At 39.9% G+C, this 17611-nt stretch overlaps 1 protein-coding gene across 1 annotated transcript in view; it reads right to left on the reverse strand.

Moving 5' to 3' along the window:
- Positions 1–9691: 9691 nt before the first annotated feature.
- The window catches only part of LOC137028411 (major intrinsically disordered Notch2-binding receptor 1), a 35147-nt gene continuing 27227 nt past the window's right edge, over positions 9692–17611 (reverse strand). Inside the window, exon 5 of the mRNA XM_067397166.1 lies at positions 9692–9960. Coding sequence (XP_067253267.1) covers positions 9769–9960 — 192 coding nt within the window. The 3' untranslated portion in view covers positions 9692–9768. The remainder of the gene's footprint in view (positions 9961–17611) is intronic.

Below are 17611 nucleotides of genomic sequence, written 5' to 3' on the forward strand. Positions count from 1 at the left end.
TTCTTGACTGTTAAAGAAGTGCTCTGTAGCACGTATGTTGTATAAATGTATAAATACATTGTATAAAGACATGAAACATCCATCCAACATGAAAATTCTTTACTTTGGTGTTGTTAAACAATTTAAGCACAAGGAGCAACTTTCTTTGTAAGTATGTACGAAAAGAGTTCATAGTTAGTTCTACAGTATTTTTTATTATTATTCATCTTTATGACTCCTTAGCTTCCATAGTATTATGGGATAGCAAAGTGTCCACTGTTTGCACACTTTAGAATCCCATCATATGCAGTACGTCATCTAGGTATTGTTCACCTAAAATCTGTTCAGATTTTAAAAGTTGTGTAGTGTATTCTAGCCTTTACCCAGCACTCAATGTTCCTATCAATATTTCAGTGATCATGTCACATGATACAAATTTTCTGTCTGCTAAAGTGGAATATTTACCTACCTTACTTTGAAAACTAGCCTGAAATCCATCTTGTCATTTGCCAGTGATGAAGATCTTCATTACCCAATGAATGTAAAAGCATTTTCCAAACAAATACCTCAATTTACAAAGGTATTCCTTGAACCACCATGTAAATAACCTACATGAATGTCAGATTAGTCTTCTTTGTTTGTTTGTTTTGAAAAATAATTTTAAGATAAGTTTTGTTTTGTCTTGACAGTATGCATCTTATCTGGTTTACTTTTTTAACCACTTTCTCTCATTTTCTCTGGTCATTACTCAATACATTTTTCTTTTTTAGTTCAGGCTTTGGTATCCTTGTTAACTAGATTTGATCCACACAATGCATGGCAAACTATTTACTTAGATAAAGGCCTTATGACAACTTGACCCAATTTTCCCTATTTATACAATTCCTGAGAAATTAAAAATGTAGTGAATAAAACTAAAAGTAACATTTGGAATGTTAGTTTTGCATTAAAATGTGTTTTCTAGATATTACCAATCATCGGCACACACTCAGTTTTGACCCCCCTACTTATCAGACTAGAAATGCACCCCTCTCAAATACAGAGTTGTCAAATATTCTACATGTATGATATAATTCTATTTTGCATATGTGTGGTCATTACAGGGACTCGGTTTGTTGACACATGTGGCCCACAAGAGATTCTTACTTGTAAAAACCATTCATGTCCTCATAGAACTTCAGAATGAAGAATTCTGACGTGTATTGACTGTGGACTCTGGTTCCCACATTTTATTATTATTATTATTATATTTAGATTACTCTTGTCATAATCTGGTGCTAACTTCAATTTAGACATGTATTTTAGACTTGCATGTGGCATGTTAAAGTTGTTTATTACTTTTTAGGATTATCTCAGTGCTAGTCATAACAATACATGAATTATAATTATTTATACCTAATATTGCATGCCCACTTGGCTCTGTTTCAGACTACACTTTCTCTGTCTTTTAAAGACAAAAATTCACAATTTTGTCATTGACAGCAACAGCTGATGATTTTTTTCAGCTATATCTCATCAGATATTTCTCTCTGATCTTTCATTTTACAATATTCATGAAGATGTGCATGTTCCACCTAGGGTTTATCTAATTAACTGAGGAAGATACAATGTTTGCTTCAAATGAAAAAGAGACTGAAACATGGTTTCATCAGCACTCCAGCACTTAAAAAAGCATGCTTTTTTAAGCTGTAAAATTACATCCACAAAGGCAACTAGAGGTCAATCTGGTAGTTATTATAGCTGTCAGAAATAGCAGAGCAGTGGTTGGCTCAAGAGAATCATTCACAGTACTCTACAGTTAACCTGACAGTTCAGCCATTCATAGCATTGCTGCTTTACAGGGTGGAGTCAAGACTTGAAGTCTGACAAGAAACAATTCACAGAACTCACACAGACACAAGTTACACACACCAAAGGAATTCTGCCAGCAGGCCATTCAGTGCACATTTACAAAAAAAATAAAAAATAAAAAAATAAATTAAAAAAATGCTGTTAAGTGAATGTTTAAACCATTGTTTCAAATGTTTTGGCTTATAACGACTAAGTAAATAAATAAAATACTTCATCATGAAGTTTTGATATGAAACTGTCTTTTGAATTATGACACCTCCTAGTGGTGATTTTTAGCCATTTTTGATCCCCTGATAAAATTTATAGGAATCAAACTACACAATCTAAAGCAACTTGCAAATAGATTAAACAAAAAATATTTATAAGACAAAATACCGACATGGTGACAAATCAAACCCAGTTAAATGTGTATTAACAGGTCAGATTACATAAATATAAATCTAACATGAAATAACATTGAACATTACGGTAATACTTTGCAGTAAGGTCTCATTTGTTAACATTAGTTAATGTATTAACATGAAGAAACAGTGAGCAATACATTTATTACATTATTTATTAATCTTTGTTAATGTTAATAAAAATCCAGCTGTTTATTATTTGTTCATGTTAGTTCACAGTGTATTACAGTTTTTTACAGACGCTAGGACACATTTCTCAATACTTAGGTCAGTTTTGCAAAACTCTTCACACAGTTCTCCTAACCAACTTTCAGCTTGGCAAAGCAGTTCATTTCACATTCAAAATGCACTACAACTACCAAAACACTTTATTCAGGTCTCAAATCAACTCATTCTTCCAGAGCACTAGCAAAGGTTGACAGCCGACAAACACACTTTGTCACCCACAAAACAATTACCTAAAAAACACTAACAACATGTAGCATTATACAATGTGTAAAACAAGGACACATTTCTGTTTATAATTCACTGCAATATATGTTACTGGAATAAATCAGACATGATGCAGAATTCGTCGACATTTTATGTCGTTTATTTATTTGTATTTATTTTTATATTTTTGCATTTTTTTGAGTAATTACAAAATACAAGAATTTGTATACACACCATCCACTGATGCAGATAGAATTCAATTGTTTTTATAGCATTTAATTTTAAGATATATTTCATTAAAATATATTTCATTAAAATATTACTGTAGGAATGTAGCAAATTGCTTTCTTATTCAGTTTTGTATTATGTTATTGTTTTGAACATAAGTTTAACAGTTTTGAAAACAGTATGTAAGCATGTGCAAATTGGCATGTACGTACAAAGAGTTTTGGCAGTTGTTGTGTCTGAGTGAGAAAAGAATTCATGAAATTTGAGAGATGTAGTCATTGAATGCATTTTGTGCCAAAGCAATGATAATTGATCCTCAGTTTAGCCCACATAGACTTCTGTTGTGCTCACTGTGTGAAGAGTTTTGCAAAAGTGACCTAAGTATTGAGAAATGTGTCCTAGCGTCTGTAAAAAACTGTAACTAATTGTTATGACCACCAGTTGGAGTGCCCCAGTTAACCACTAGAGGGCACTCCAACGCGGACTTTTGTCACCTTTCGGAACTTCATTTCCCATAACGCACTTCCTGGACTCATTATCCTTCATTGCACCAGCTGTTTTGAGTTTGCCATTAGCTATTTATACTCAGTTGTTTCTGCCTTTGTTTGTGGTTTGTTCTATTGTGTTACATGCACTTTGTGTCTCTGGTTTTCTGTTTTTGTGGACTGTTTCTGTGGAGTTTGACCCTTGCCTGTGTCTGGATTACGTTTTGGATTACCCCATTAAAGCTGCGCTTGGATCTTACCATCTTGTCTGTGTGCATTACGTGACACTAATGTTAACAAATGCATTCGATTTCCATAATGTATTAGTAAATGTTGAAATTAACATTAACTAAAATTAATAAATGCTGTAGAAGTATTGTTCATTCTTAGTTCATGTTAAAGCTGCTGTCCGTAACTTTTTTTTGGTTAAAAATGATCCAAAATCCATTTTTGAGCAAGTACGTAACCAGCCAGTCTTCAAAACAATCTCCTTACCTTAGCCGATTCACAACGGCAAGCTTGTAATAATGTTTTATAATTCTGGTGGTGCTGGTGGGTTTTTGCAGGAAATTCGAGCATGTCTTTGCATCATTGTGTCACGTTACATGCACAGAAGACCATTGGTCAAGGTCATGATTTTCATTAAATAATACATTAACACATTGGTTTGCTTTTCACCAAACTCTATCATACACCCCAGAAGACTTGGAATATATGGCACGTGTCACATGGGATCATTCTGTGATACTTTTGTGTCTTTCTTTAAAAAAAAAGTTGCTTGTGTCTATTCACTGCCATTATATGAACTAGCGTAAACAGGATTTTTTTTTTTTTTTTAATCTCCTTTTGTGGTTTAAAAAACAAACAAAGGATATACTACATTAGAACTACAGCAGAGTAAATTATGACTTAATTTTCATTTTAGGGTGAACTATCCCTTTAACAAGCTATTATCATCTGCCTGCAGATTTGTCATTTGAAAAAGCCTGAACCCAAATGAAGTCTGACACAGTATTTGTAAATACTGTGATGTAGATATCAATGTAAATAGGAAAAAACGAGCTATAAATTTCACTAATATAACAGCATTTGAACTCGTCCATCACCATTACAAGGGCGTTTCTAGCCTTTCATCATGATTGAGGCACAGGCCCTCGATCAAAAAAGTGTCCCCACATTTTTTTTTTATAACATACTATTATGGATATATGAATTTAAATTCTCTTTTTGTCTTCCATCTATATTTCGATGTGAAAAACTGCAGAAAACAATTTATTGCATGAGTGATTCTAAGCAGTTGATAGCAAACACAACACATGATTGATACAATAATCATTTTCAGGGAACTCGCGCTGCATCAGTTGCTATGGGAACGCATCTGCGTGATTGCGTCTTTGAAGTACATCCAATGGGGTGACGGAACGTCATAGGCGGGTGACCTCACTGACCAGGAACTATAAAGCCTACCTGAAAACACACTCATTCAGCTTCTATGTCTTCAGCAAGCGCTACATGTGAAATTGTTTGTCCTATTTATTGTTGTCTGTCTACCATCTATATTATGGCGAGCGAACAGCAGTTCAGAAAGTGTGTTTATATATTTAGCATTTTGGGAAGAGATACTCACCAGATGTGTGTTGTTTGTTTGGGAGTGCAGCATGCCCAAGCAGCTTTTGAGGAAGCTGCTTGTGGCATTGTGATCTTTTCATGAGGCTGCCCTCCCGCCAAGCCCTCTTTGAGGAAGGGGGCGGCTCGCATTCCATCGCGGCTTGGGTTCCGCTTCTGCCGAGGCAGACCAGCGCCTGATGTCGTGGGGTTTGCAAATTAATCTAACAGAGGGTTTAGAGACGTGCGCTGCCCTATCTCAGCCCTCACCTGTTGGATTTAATGTCTCTATTCTGATCAGGAAGCATGCGCTGTGGTTCCTTCCACTCCAGTTGAGGCAGCTGCACTGATGGCATCCAGTTCTGAGGAGTTGGATGTTGTTAGTGTGGACTTGTCAAGACTTGTCACTTCAGTTTTTCTTGCTTACTGAGGAGTTTGTGGCTTACCGTTTTTCCTAACCTCCACAATGAGGTGTCCAGGTTGTGGAATAAGCCTGTCTCATACCATATATTTACATCATACAGTAATGTGTAAGGTATGAGAGGGCACGGTTATGGGGCGATGCCAAGAGCAGAAGAGACACTTGGAAGAGCCATCTCTCCCCTCAGTCTGTATCGTCCCTTAAAGCCCCGACTGCCTACCAAGCCAATTATTATTACATAAAAAAAAAACAAAAAAACAAAAAAAACACTGGTGGGAAAAGTGTCTCTGCGGCTGCTGTGCGGGAGCAGCCGAGGCCGAGTACGAACTCCGCACACAGACAACACCAGAACAGAGCGTTGGGCAAGATGGATCTGAGGACCGTCATTGCTGCTAAGAGCTTCGTTGAAGCTGAAGCCAGACGGCGTTCACCTCATTATACGTCTGCCTTTCTGTGCCCCCAGGGGGACGCTCTGCCAACCACGCCGCAATGCTGGGGCACATTAGTTCCCCGCAAGTCACCTGAGGGTGGCTTGCACTCTCTGAGTCAGCCAAGCCAGTTGTTCCCTGCCAGTGTGCCAATTCAGGGCATTGTGCAGGCTGCACAAAACACACCATACTCAAGAGGCTGGTTCCCTGACTAGTTTTTCTGACAGAAGGGAGTGTCTGTCAAAAGTATCTCAGGGGTCCTGCACATGATAAAAAGGGAATGCTGTTCAATTCAGAACATGACCACCCTGATTGAGCGGGGTTCTGCCATCAATGGTGGGCCCCGAGCAGGCTCTGGTGTTGGCACAAGAAGTAGAGACTCTGATGCAAAAGGTGGTTATAGAAGGGCTCCTCCTCCCAGCAGGGAGTCAGGCTTTTACAGCCGGTACTTCATTGTTCTGAAAAAAAAAAAAAAAAAAGTAAAGAGGATGGAGGGTGTGTTCGATCTTAGATCTATATCAGCTATTCGAACAGTAGCAAAGCTCAAGTTTGCTTTTGAGGGCAAAGCTTACCAATTTCGGGTTCTTCCCCTCGGCCTAGCACTGTCACCCTGAACCTTCACCAAAGGTGTAGATATGGCTTTGATGCCCTTGAACATTGAGGGCATCCGCATCTTTAACTAAACTGACGATTGGTTGATTCTGGCTCAGTCTGAGTATATGGCGGTTCAACATCGAGGTGTTGTTCTCGCCCACATGAAAAGGTTGGGGTTGAGGCTAAACGCAAAGAAAAGTGTGCTTTCTCCTATTCTGAGAACCACTTATCTAGGCATGGTATGGGAATCGAATGTCTTGTGTGTTCGTCTGTTGCCTGCTCACATAGCATCGATTCTCTTAGCCGTTTCAGATATAAAGCTAGGCCAGTCACTTACTGTCAAACAGTTTTCAGAGGCTGTTAGGTCTCATGGCAGCAGCGTTCAATGGGATACCTTTTGGCTTCCTGAACATGAGACCGTTGCAGTAGTGGCTCAAAAACCAAGGGGTTCTCGCTGAGGGGGCCTTCATGCCCTAGTCATATGGAAACAACCTTGGTTTCTGTCCCAGGGACCTGTGTTGGGATCTCTCGGTCATCGCATCATGCTAATGACAGATGCATCCCTCACAGGCTGGGGGGCGATCACGAGTGGTCGCTCTGCTTGGGGTCTATGGCAGGACCATCATCTCCCTTGGTGTATAAATCACCTGGAGGTGTTGGCAGTGTTCCTTTCACTTCCTTTCAAAACCTTAAGGGCCATCATGTGCTGGCCGCTTAGGCAACACATTGGTGGTCTCGTGTATATATCAGGGGGGTCTGAGATCAAGCCCGTTTTACAGACTGGCTCATCAGATCCTCCTGTGGACCCTAGAGAAACTGCTCTCATTCAGGCAGTTTACATCCCAGGGTACCTCAATTATGGAGCAGACATCCTGTCGAGGTAGGGGCCGAGGCCCAGGGAATAGAGACTTCACCCCTAGGTGGGGAAGCTCTTATGGGAGAACTTCGGCAGTGCCGAAGTGGATCTGTTTGCGTCTCGAGAGACGACTCACTGTCCATTATGGTTCTCCATGACAAAGCCAGCACCTTTGGGGTTGGTTGTTTTGGTACAGCCGTGTCTGAAGCTACATCTGTAAGTTTTTCCCTGATTGCGCTGCTCCCGGGAGTTCTGGAGAGAGTTTGCCAGGACGGGGTCTTGCTGTTGGTAGTAACCCTGTTCTGACTGGTTCAAGTTTGTTCTCAGACCTGATGTCCTCTGATCCGGAAGGACCTTCTCTCTCAGGCGAGCGGCTTGATCCTTAACACTTCCTTAAAATTTCTCACACTTGTTTCTGCTTGCTACTACAACTCTTAAAAGAACTGGAGACAGTCAAGCACTCTCGTTATCTCCATTGTGCCTAGAATTTGCGCCTGGTATGGTCAAGGGGCTTTCTTGCATCCTAGACCAGGATACACTCCAAAGGTTCTCACTAATATTGTGAGACCTATTGTACTGCAGGCCTTCTGTCCTCAATGTGTCACAATCTGGTCCAGATGAAGATAAAAAAAAAAAGGTTCAAACAGGTTTCAGTAAACAAAAGGTTCTTTAATAAAACAAACTCAGGTAATCCAAATGCAAGAAGGCAACATAACAACATGTTTCAAACAAACATACAAACAATACCAGACACTAACTGAATGAAAAGGAGGAACTTAAGTATGCAAGGTGATTGAACTCAAATGACAAACAGGTGATGACTCATTAATCAGAAACCACAGTTACAAATGAGGAGTGGGAAACCGGAACAAAGGAAAAAAGAAAACTGATAGAAACAAAATAGAAAGTCCATGAAAACGAAACCAAAACATGCAGTTTGTGATACTATAGCTGTGTCTCATTTTGAAGTCTGCATCCTACGGAGGTCGCATTTGAAAGCTGCATACATCATCGAGGTGGTCTCATTTAAGAAAAGTAACCATTAGATTGAAAAGTAAGAAAGAAATTACAGTATTTTACACTTTATGAGGAACAACAGTCAATTTTATTACTGTTACTTTTCTTAAATAAGACATCCTTAATGACATATGCAGCCTTCAAATGTGACCTCTGGACGATGCAGCCTCCGAAATGAGACGCAGGTTTTGACATAAGTTTCACATTTTTTTCTGACACCTTCAATTATGCTACGCTATACACTATGCACTAATACATAATTATGCACCACACAGTGTGAACTCCACAAGTTTATTTTGTAATTTAACATTTGAATCTGTCCCCTCTGCTACGTAATTTTCAGTGTGAACACACTCACACTATATATACTACAAAATGGCATTTACACATTTACACATGGCATAAAAAATTACACATTTATTTGGTGTTTTTGCTTTTTCACAGAACACATGGAACAACAACAACAACAATGAAAAAAAAAGCTATTACTACAGAACATCAAATTTTTGACAGATAATACTTAAGCAGAATGCAAATTTGTAAATGTAGTTTAAGTATAAACTAATATATATATATTTTTTTTTATTTTTTTAAGATATATAATCTTAATGTCATATTGTGTCATATTTATCAAAATAAAACAGATAAAAATAGACCCCACTTTTTGGTATTTAGCCTAATATAGTCTTCTCTTGAACATATTGTACATTAAGTTGCACAAATAAAACTCAAATCTGTTTATCTGACAAATACATATAATGCATTTCATTTTGGATAAAGAAAGCAAGCACTGCACAGACTGAATATTCACTCACATCAGTTTCTCCTTTTGTGTTTTGTTTTGTAGCTGGTATTATTGCACGGTAGACCAATATTTCTTTGTATAATTAATTGTATGTTTCAGTAATAGCCGTTTTTCTTACCTGATTATAATGACAGCAATATAATTTTGCCTTACCAAATTTATCAAAAAGATTAAATGGCTTTATCAGTGAAATCCATTTGAGACATTCATTTTTCTGTTGTGGGAGGCATAAATTGTAGTGTGCAATTCAGACTCACAGAACATCAATTCACATGAAGATTGCACTTCTTCCTTATATAATTTCATTTCATAATGGGTTAATGGATTATTTCCAAAAGGTAATAACCTTTCAATTTTAAGCCTAAACTACAACAGTAAACTACAGTTTTTAACCCTGCTGGCTACGTTATTATAGTAATAAACATTATATCCCAACTGAATATTTTTGGATTGTTTTTTTATTACACCACAAGCCTTGTGGATTGATCACAACAGAAAAAATGCAATTTAGATAAAAAAAAAAAAAGTATACTAGTTATCATATTGACCCACCCCTCTATACCATATGACATATACATGATGTGAAGTGTTTGCTGTTGTTCAGCTGAACTGTCAGATTGTCGTAGGAATGGATGCAGACTAGAGTAAGTGGATGGCATGGCTCCATCAGTTTCTTGATTGTGTTACCATTATTGGCACAGTAATAATGATCACTACTGCACAAACGAACAGAATGATGAATACAAATGATTTACAAATTTTGTTCCTCTTAATTTCAGCTGCTTTCTTCTTGAGCAAAGAATCATAGCCAGGGGTGTAGAGGTCTTCCAGCCAGAAGCTCAGCTCTCTTGGGTCTTCCTGAAGGACACAAGACACATTCAGAACATTATTCTTTCTGAGTTTACTGCAATTTAAAAGGAATTTCAGATTGTGATAGCAAATGCTAGATCTTTTATATTTAACTTTACATGATAATTAATGTATTTAATTAATGTTAACAAATTAGGTCTTATTTTAAATTGTTACCAAATAATGTTGAAAATGGATGTTGACCATTATATTGGGTGATCAAATTGCAATACAGGATAAGCAGAATGTATTAATTAGAATGTCACCTTAATATTGCTTATTATTTTTTTTGCATACAGCAAGATTATTCATGATTGTTAATTATTTTTGTCATGGTTAAAGTGTCATATTCACATAACAGAGCCAGTAGCACTTAAAGGTGCAGTAAGCGATTTTCGAGAAACACATGTTTGAAATCAATGCAAAAAACACACACCTCCCTTCATTGCTCCACACCCAAAATGCACAAATGTCTCAAGGCTACGACTGTAACCATATGGTTTCCTGAGAAGGGGAACTCAACACTGCTTCTTGGATTGATGTTATGGGGAACGCCCTCAGCGTGACCAGTTTCTGAAGCACATGTGAAAGCACTCTAGTACAGGGCTCTCAAGTCTCACGCATTGGGCGTAAGACACACGCATTTCAACCCGTTCACACGCTCACATGCCACACCTTGTATTTCTCACGCAGAGATCTCCAGGATAATGCACAATAAGTTGCGCCGCTATTAGAGGAATCAAGCGAGTTCCCCATAGAGTTCAGAAGGCCCTGCCACGCACCAGTTAATCTAATAAAAAAAATAAAGCTACCGAACAGCCAATCAGAAAATAGAATTACTGTATCCGGGTAAGATTTAGATATTCCCGCCACAAAAATATTTATGTTCTGATTCCAACGACACATTCTGTGATTCACGGGCTCGCGCACTGATTCAGATGTTCGCTGAAGTAGTTAGCTACAGAGGAGGACATCTGTCAGTCACTCACATCTGGCTACAGACTGATCGTGATCGATGTGGGACCATATCCTATGAGTACAGTAAGTCATACTTGGGTAAAATTGGTTTTATATTCGCACATTCAGACTTCTGATAAATTCAGACTTTCCAATAAATGTGCAATAAATTAATGTTTGCGAATTTTAAGCAGCGACATGATATTATACACTTATAATAAGTGTTTATATTCTGACTATTTCAGACCGGACTGGTAGGACTCGCCGCAGAGTATGTAACTTCGTGACTCGCCATAGACATACCATGAGACATACACGGAGAAAAGTAGCTCCGGCTAGAATGTTCCTCCGCAAGACGCGTGCAGTTCTGTTTATTAACCGCTAGAGGGCCAAAAATCGTGGACAGCAGCTTTAAATTACGATTATTTTGAGAAAATGAGAGACGTTTTTTATTTTTATTTTTTATTCAAGTTGTCATCACCATTTCTGAACAAACTTATGATTAGGTAATATACACAACAAGTTTGTGTTTTATCTTAAGGTTTTCATTCGGTTTAAAACATTAAACAATATGTGTAAACAAAAAATATAGGCCTAAAGAACAAAAGCATTATAGGCTCAAGCAGTGAGCGGGAAAAAACACTAGTAAAGCAGAGCGCGCCAGTTATCGTGCCGAACGTAACGTACATATAAGGTACACTAGAGTCAGAATATGGTTACCATGTTTATATTATTTCACATTACAATGTTGAGGAAAAACAATAATATAATGTGTATGATTATATTACCATTATCTATCTCTCACACTCACTCACTCACTCACTCACTCACATACACACAAAAATGCTGAATTAAATAAATATTTTTTTATTTGTACGAATGTGTAATTTTTCATATCAGACCCCCTGTTACGGCTGGTGGTGTACAACGCATACAACGAGGAGATAGAATGAATATAAGTCTTTACTTGAGGAGAAACAGGAATCCAATGGAACATACACCAACATAATACAAACGATACCGGACAACACAAGACTAGAAACACAGGGTATATATACAAGGGACTAACAAAGGAACTAAACTAGGTGACAGGATAATAAACAAGGCACAGGTGAATCAAATGAACTAATTAACAGAACAGGGAAACTAGGTCACAAGGGCAGACAGAGACATGACATGTAACATTTCGCCCCCTCCCGGATAGGCGCGTCCTCGCGCCGTAAGAGTCCAGAGGAGGGAGGGAGGGGGTTCTGGAGGAGGGCGGAGTACAAACAAAAAAGAAAAGAGTCCATAGAAAACAACAAAGACAGTCCAAGGGGGAGTGGAGGGTGGGAGGAGCCAGGGGGAAGCCAGGAGCAGGAGGAGCCAGATGTTACCCCAGAAGCCAGCCAGGACGAGGCCCCAGGGTAGAGTCGCAGGTGGGAGGAGCCATGGTGGAGTCGGCTTGGGGGCAGACGACACCCTGGGGACGACCAACGGAGATGCAGCTGGAGACCCAGGTGTAACTGAAGAGCCGACGAGCCCACGCGCAGCCGATGGTCCTGGAGACCGAGGAGGAGCCATGGCGACGAGCGTCCGAGGAGGAGGCGGACATCCAGAGGGCAGAGGCTGAGCCGGTGGGACCGAGGATGTAGGCGGAGCTGGAGGGAAGGAGGAGCCAGACGGAGCCGTAGGTGCAGGCAGGTGGACGACTGACCAAGGCGGAGCCGGAAAGACGAGGGAGCCCGGAGAAGCCGTATGGCCGATGGTGTCCGGTGGAGCCGAGGGAGGGAGGAGCCAGGGTGATGCCGAAGTGTCGACGGGCCGAGGTGGAGCAGGGGGCGTGGAGGCTGGAAGTGGAGGCAGGGGATCCTCTTGAGTGGATGTAGTGGAGGACCTGAAGATGCTCGACATCCCCACCTGGCATGTGGGAGATGTCGAGCAGCTGAAGGGCAGAGGTGATGGTGGGGCTGAGGAACTGGCTGTGAGACTGGGTGACGGAGGAGGCGGGAGAGGGAGGCTGGGTGGGCAGACAGGGAACTCAGGAGACGGAGATCTGGAGAACACTGGAGATTGGTCCTCTGGAGGCTCAGGAGAATCATTAAAAACAGGAGAATCAGGGGAATGGGAAGTCACCTCTCCGAAAAAATCGATTAAATCAACTGTAAAAATATCTTTCAGTTCCTCAGCATATTTGCCAGTGTCAGTCATAGTTTCCATTGTGGTGGTGTTGTGGGCGGAGCTTTCCTCCCAGCCCTCGAGCTCCACAAGCACTCCCTTGACGTCGGATGATGTCACCGGCTCACGCACCTGGTCAGACCCTTGATGTGAGGTTGGCTCCGGGGCGATGGTACCGTCCGAACCCTTCCTCGGTCCAGGCTCATCCATCGCGGCAGGCTTGCCTCCTCGGTCTGCGGTGGGCACGTGAGACATCTCCATTGCGATGTTCGTCGATGGTGGTTGACTGGCTTCTGGCAGTGAAGTGGGGCTGGTGGCGAAGTCATCCTCCGCGGGGCTGATGGTGATTAGCGAGTCGTTACACACCAGCACCCACTTCACGAATGCGGCGAAGTCCTTCCGAGGACCGCTCCCTGGGAGGCGTGCCTGGGACCGCTCGCTAAGGCTGGAGATGTAGTACACGCAGAGCGAGCGGTCAGGATAGTGTGTGAGGCACGCCAACTCCAAAAAATCCAAGGTGTGGGATTCCAGGGAGCGGTCCCTCTGCTCCAGGCACAAAAGGGCAACAGCAGGGTCCATGGTGATGGGAAAAACAAGGGGAAAAAACAAACAAAAAGAAAATCGCCACAAAAACTGTTTTGGTCCGGTATTCTGTTACGGCTGGTGGTGTACAACGCATACAACGAGGAGATAGAATGAATATAAGTCTTTACTTGAGGAGAAACAGGAATCCAATGGAACATACACCAACATAATACAAACGATACCGGACAACACAAGACTAGAAACACAGGGTATATATACAAGGGACTAACAAAGGAACTAAACTAGGTGACAGGATAATAAACAAGGCACAGGTGAATCAAATGAACTAATTAACAGAACAGGGAAACTAGGTCACAAGGGCAGACAGAGACATGACATGTAACACCCCCGTCCCCACCCAAACCCCCGTCGGCGCCGAAATCTCACTCTGAACTCAGTTCAAAACTTGAGAGCCCTGTAGATATTATTGGCAGACGACAGTCCATGACATCATTAGCAGAGCTCCTGTGAGTATAAGAAGGAGCCTGTGATACACATCATCAACTTTTTTTTGTCAGAAGGAGATGTGCAGGCAAGCCCAAGTTATGGAAACGAGATGCAGTGTCTTGTTCCCCTTCTCAGGGAATCATGGTTACAGTTGTAAGCTGATGCATTCCTTTCAGACAAAATGTGTTGTAAGTTTAGAAACATTTTGAGTCCCCCCTCTCTTGTCTCACAGTGCTTTAGTCCACTGCTGGTGGGAGAGAACAAAGTTCTTCAGTAGTTGTGGAACTCCAGTAAGTAGGCTGTCAAGGCTATTTCATTCACTTTAAACATGGATGAAGTGATTATTTTCTCTTTAATATAGATGTTGCTGAGTCATTAATAAATTAGTCATGACAAAACAATGATGATAACCAAAGTGTTTTTCCATGAGTACACTATGTTAGCGATTATAACGTTACCTAGCTTGTGTAATACCGTAGCTTGTTGGAAAGTAAGTCAACCACTACAACTAACATGGTGATAAACCTATGTGTGAACTGATTTTAGGCTAATATTGTAGATCTACCATTGTGTTGGGTTTTGCTCAATATGATGTTAAGTGGCAAATCAATGGGCTTGCTGCAGTTGAACGTCCTCTGTCCCAGACGAAACTTAAAATACTATGAGGAGGTTGCAAGATAATTTTATAATTATAATATGACCGCGTGGTGAACATATGAACCTAAGTCATATTTAAAGGGGTCATATAATGCCACTTTTACAAGATGTAAAATATGTCTCTGATGTCCCCAGAGTGTGTATGTGAAGTTTTAGCTCAAAATACCTCACAGATAATTTTTTATAGCATGTTAAATTTGTCACTTTTTGAGGGTGGGCAAAAACACTCAGTTTTTGTGTGTATCCCTTTAAATGCACATGAGATGCTGCTTTCAAGAAGAGCGCAGAGTTTCAAGAGCTCTTGTTAGCAGCAGATTACCTCAGACTCATTGAAAATGTCAGAAACTGTTCAGCCTTTTATGTTCAAACCGGAATCAGACAATGATGGAGAGACTCAAGAAGAAGTGATAACATGTATGCAACAGGACTTTGGTTAGTTGATGAATTTATGTAGCTGATGTGGAGTTAACTATCCTAAAGTTATTGATTGCATATTCTGTCATGATAATTTATAAATCACTCATGTGGGAACTGTTGTAAGATGCCTACAGAGAATATTTGCTGCATGAAGATAGAACAGGTATAGTTTAGTTTCATTACGGTTATAATTTGTCATGTTGTCATCTTGCTTTTGACATGCATTTGTGTTATGTATTGTATTGCAATAACATGGCCTCGCCCCCTTTGTTGCGTGTTCTTGGGGGCAGGGTTTATGCAAATTTTAGTGTTAGTGATGTCACCAACCCGGGAAGAAGCTTGTTGTAGTCCCAACCAGCCGTTTGTTGTAGTCCTTAAACATAGAATTCTTTAAAAGAAAATATCTCCCTTTGTATTGAACTTTGAGCATCCTAACCTTGCAGACATTGTTTATGCTCTAACAGCAACATTACAAACTAATTAAAGTTAAAAAAGTGAAATTGCTATGAACCACCTCTTTAAATAACTATTGATTTATGTTGTTGGCCAAATAAAATGAAAGAGAAAAGAAAAACTGACATATCGTCCTGAGACAGTATTTTTTCACGTCATTATATTGTTTAGACCATAAGAAACAAATGAAAAAATAACATTTTTCATATATTCATATGTTATGCTATGTCCTCTGTAGTGGACAACAGGTCTAAGTTGAAGGTTTTTTTTTTTTTTATCACCAATCAATTTTTAGGCTTCAGGATTGTTTTTAACCAGACTTTGTATAAAGATGATTCTCAACTATGTTATGAAAGATATAAAGGAATTAATTGGTATGCCATTTTACTTTATGCAATATGTGGGTAAAATAGCCATACATGGGTTTTCCGATTCAATATAATGTATCTATACACTGTATCTAATTTGCATATTAATGTGTTCTTGGAGCAACATGCAACGAAAAAAGAAGTGTAATAATGGGAGTAATAATTGGCAACATTTTCATAATAATATCTAATAATTAATAGGAATATTGATATATAATATCTTTCCTTATTCACAAAATGCATGATAAACATGATTTAAGTCCTGTTGTCCTCTACAGAGATCATGTATGAAATCAATGTCCTGTTTCGAAACAGAAAGTCATATTTTGATTTGAAACCCCATAACATTTTCCTGAGATGTTGATTTATAATAAACAATTTGAAAATTAATCAGATTTAGATGATAATTACAAAATATTATCATATTTCCATAAGAGTGCTAATTTTCATTTTCAGTGATATTTAAAGAAGAAACCTCTAAAAATTTGGTATCCTGCAAAGCCCTGAATATGCTCTTTACAGGAAATCCAGACTTAAAACTGTGACATGTATGATGTCAGAGAAAATCACTAAAATGTAATATCCACTACAGAGGACAAAAGCCTATTCCTGGTCCTAGGAGGATAAGATAATTTTTCAGTGCACCAAAGTGGCACGCATATTTGTACAAGTACAATTTTGTCTATATTATTTGTTTCCCCTTCAAAAATTTCTCTTGAGAAATTTTATGTTTATTGTCCCCCCATGCACATGCACAAGAGTATACAAGCAAAAGTTTGTTGTTAGTTGCCAGCTGTACACCAGCTCTATACAAACAATGACAATCAAAAATATCCTGTTACTATAGCTAACATTACAACAACAGCATTTCTTGGTTCAGCTTTTGTAGTATTAATGTGGGTCCTAAAGAACTTGATTTATCATAACCCTTCTTTTCCCAGTGATATTCCTCTGATTCCTAATGTCTTTCTGCCATGTCTTTTTCTATAATCTTTCTTCAAATCTCCCTCTTGCTCACTCTCTCCTCCCTCATCATGAGTATACGCCCCCTATTGCTGTATCAGAGTTTCATATTTAAAATACAAAATATGAGTAATGTCTCGGTTACAAAGGTAACCCTCGTTCCCTGAAGGAGGGAACGGAGACATACGTCAGACAATAGGAATCTCGAATAGGAATCTCGCTAGAGAGGCCAATCTACTTCGAGTGTAACTAAAACGAGCCAATGCACATTGGCATGCAATCATATGCATCAGCTGCTCGCCTCGCAGCGCAGGTATATAATGAGCAGCAGGTGCGTTGCATCTTCAGGTTTTCGCTGAGGAGCCGAACCGGATAGGCGGCAGCATCAGCGAGGTACAGCGAGGTACAGCGACTGTGGCGACGGGACGTACGTCTCCGTTCCCTCCTTCAGGGAACGAGGGTTATCTTTGTTATCTAGCCGGAGCATCTCCATCCTCTGCTTGGAGACAGCCTTTCCATTCTGCTGGCCTCCATAACAGAGAAAGAGCTGGTCTGAGGTCCTGAGGCTTTGGATTCTGTCTATGTACAGTCGCAAAGCGCGAACTGGACAGAGTAAAGCCAGGGCTGGGTCTGCTTCCTCCGAGGGCAGCGCTTGC

This window comes from Chanodichthys erythropterus, chromosome 10 (genome assembly GCF_024489055.1).
Source record: "Chanodichthys erythropterus isolate Z2021 chromosome 10, ASM2448905v1, whole genome shotgun sequence".
Lineage (NCBI taxonomy): Eukaryota > Metazoa > Chordata > Actinopteri > Cypriniformes > Xenocyprididae > Chanodichthys > Chanodichthys erythropterus.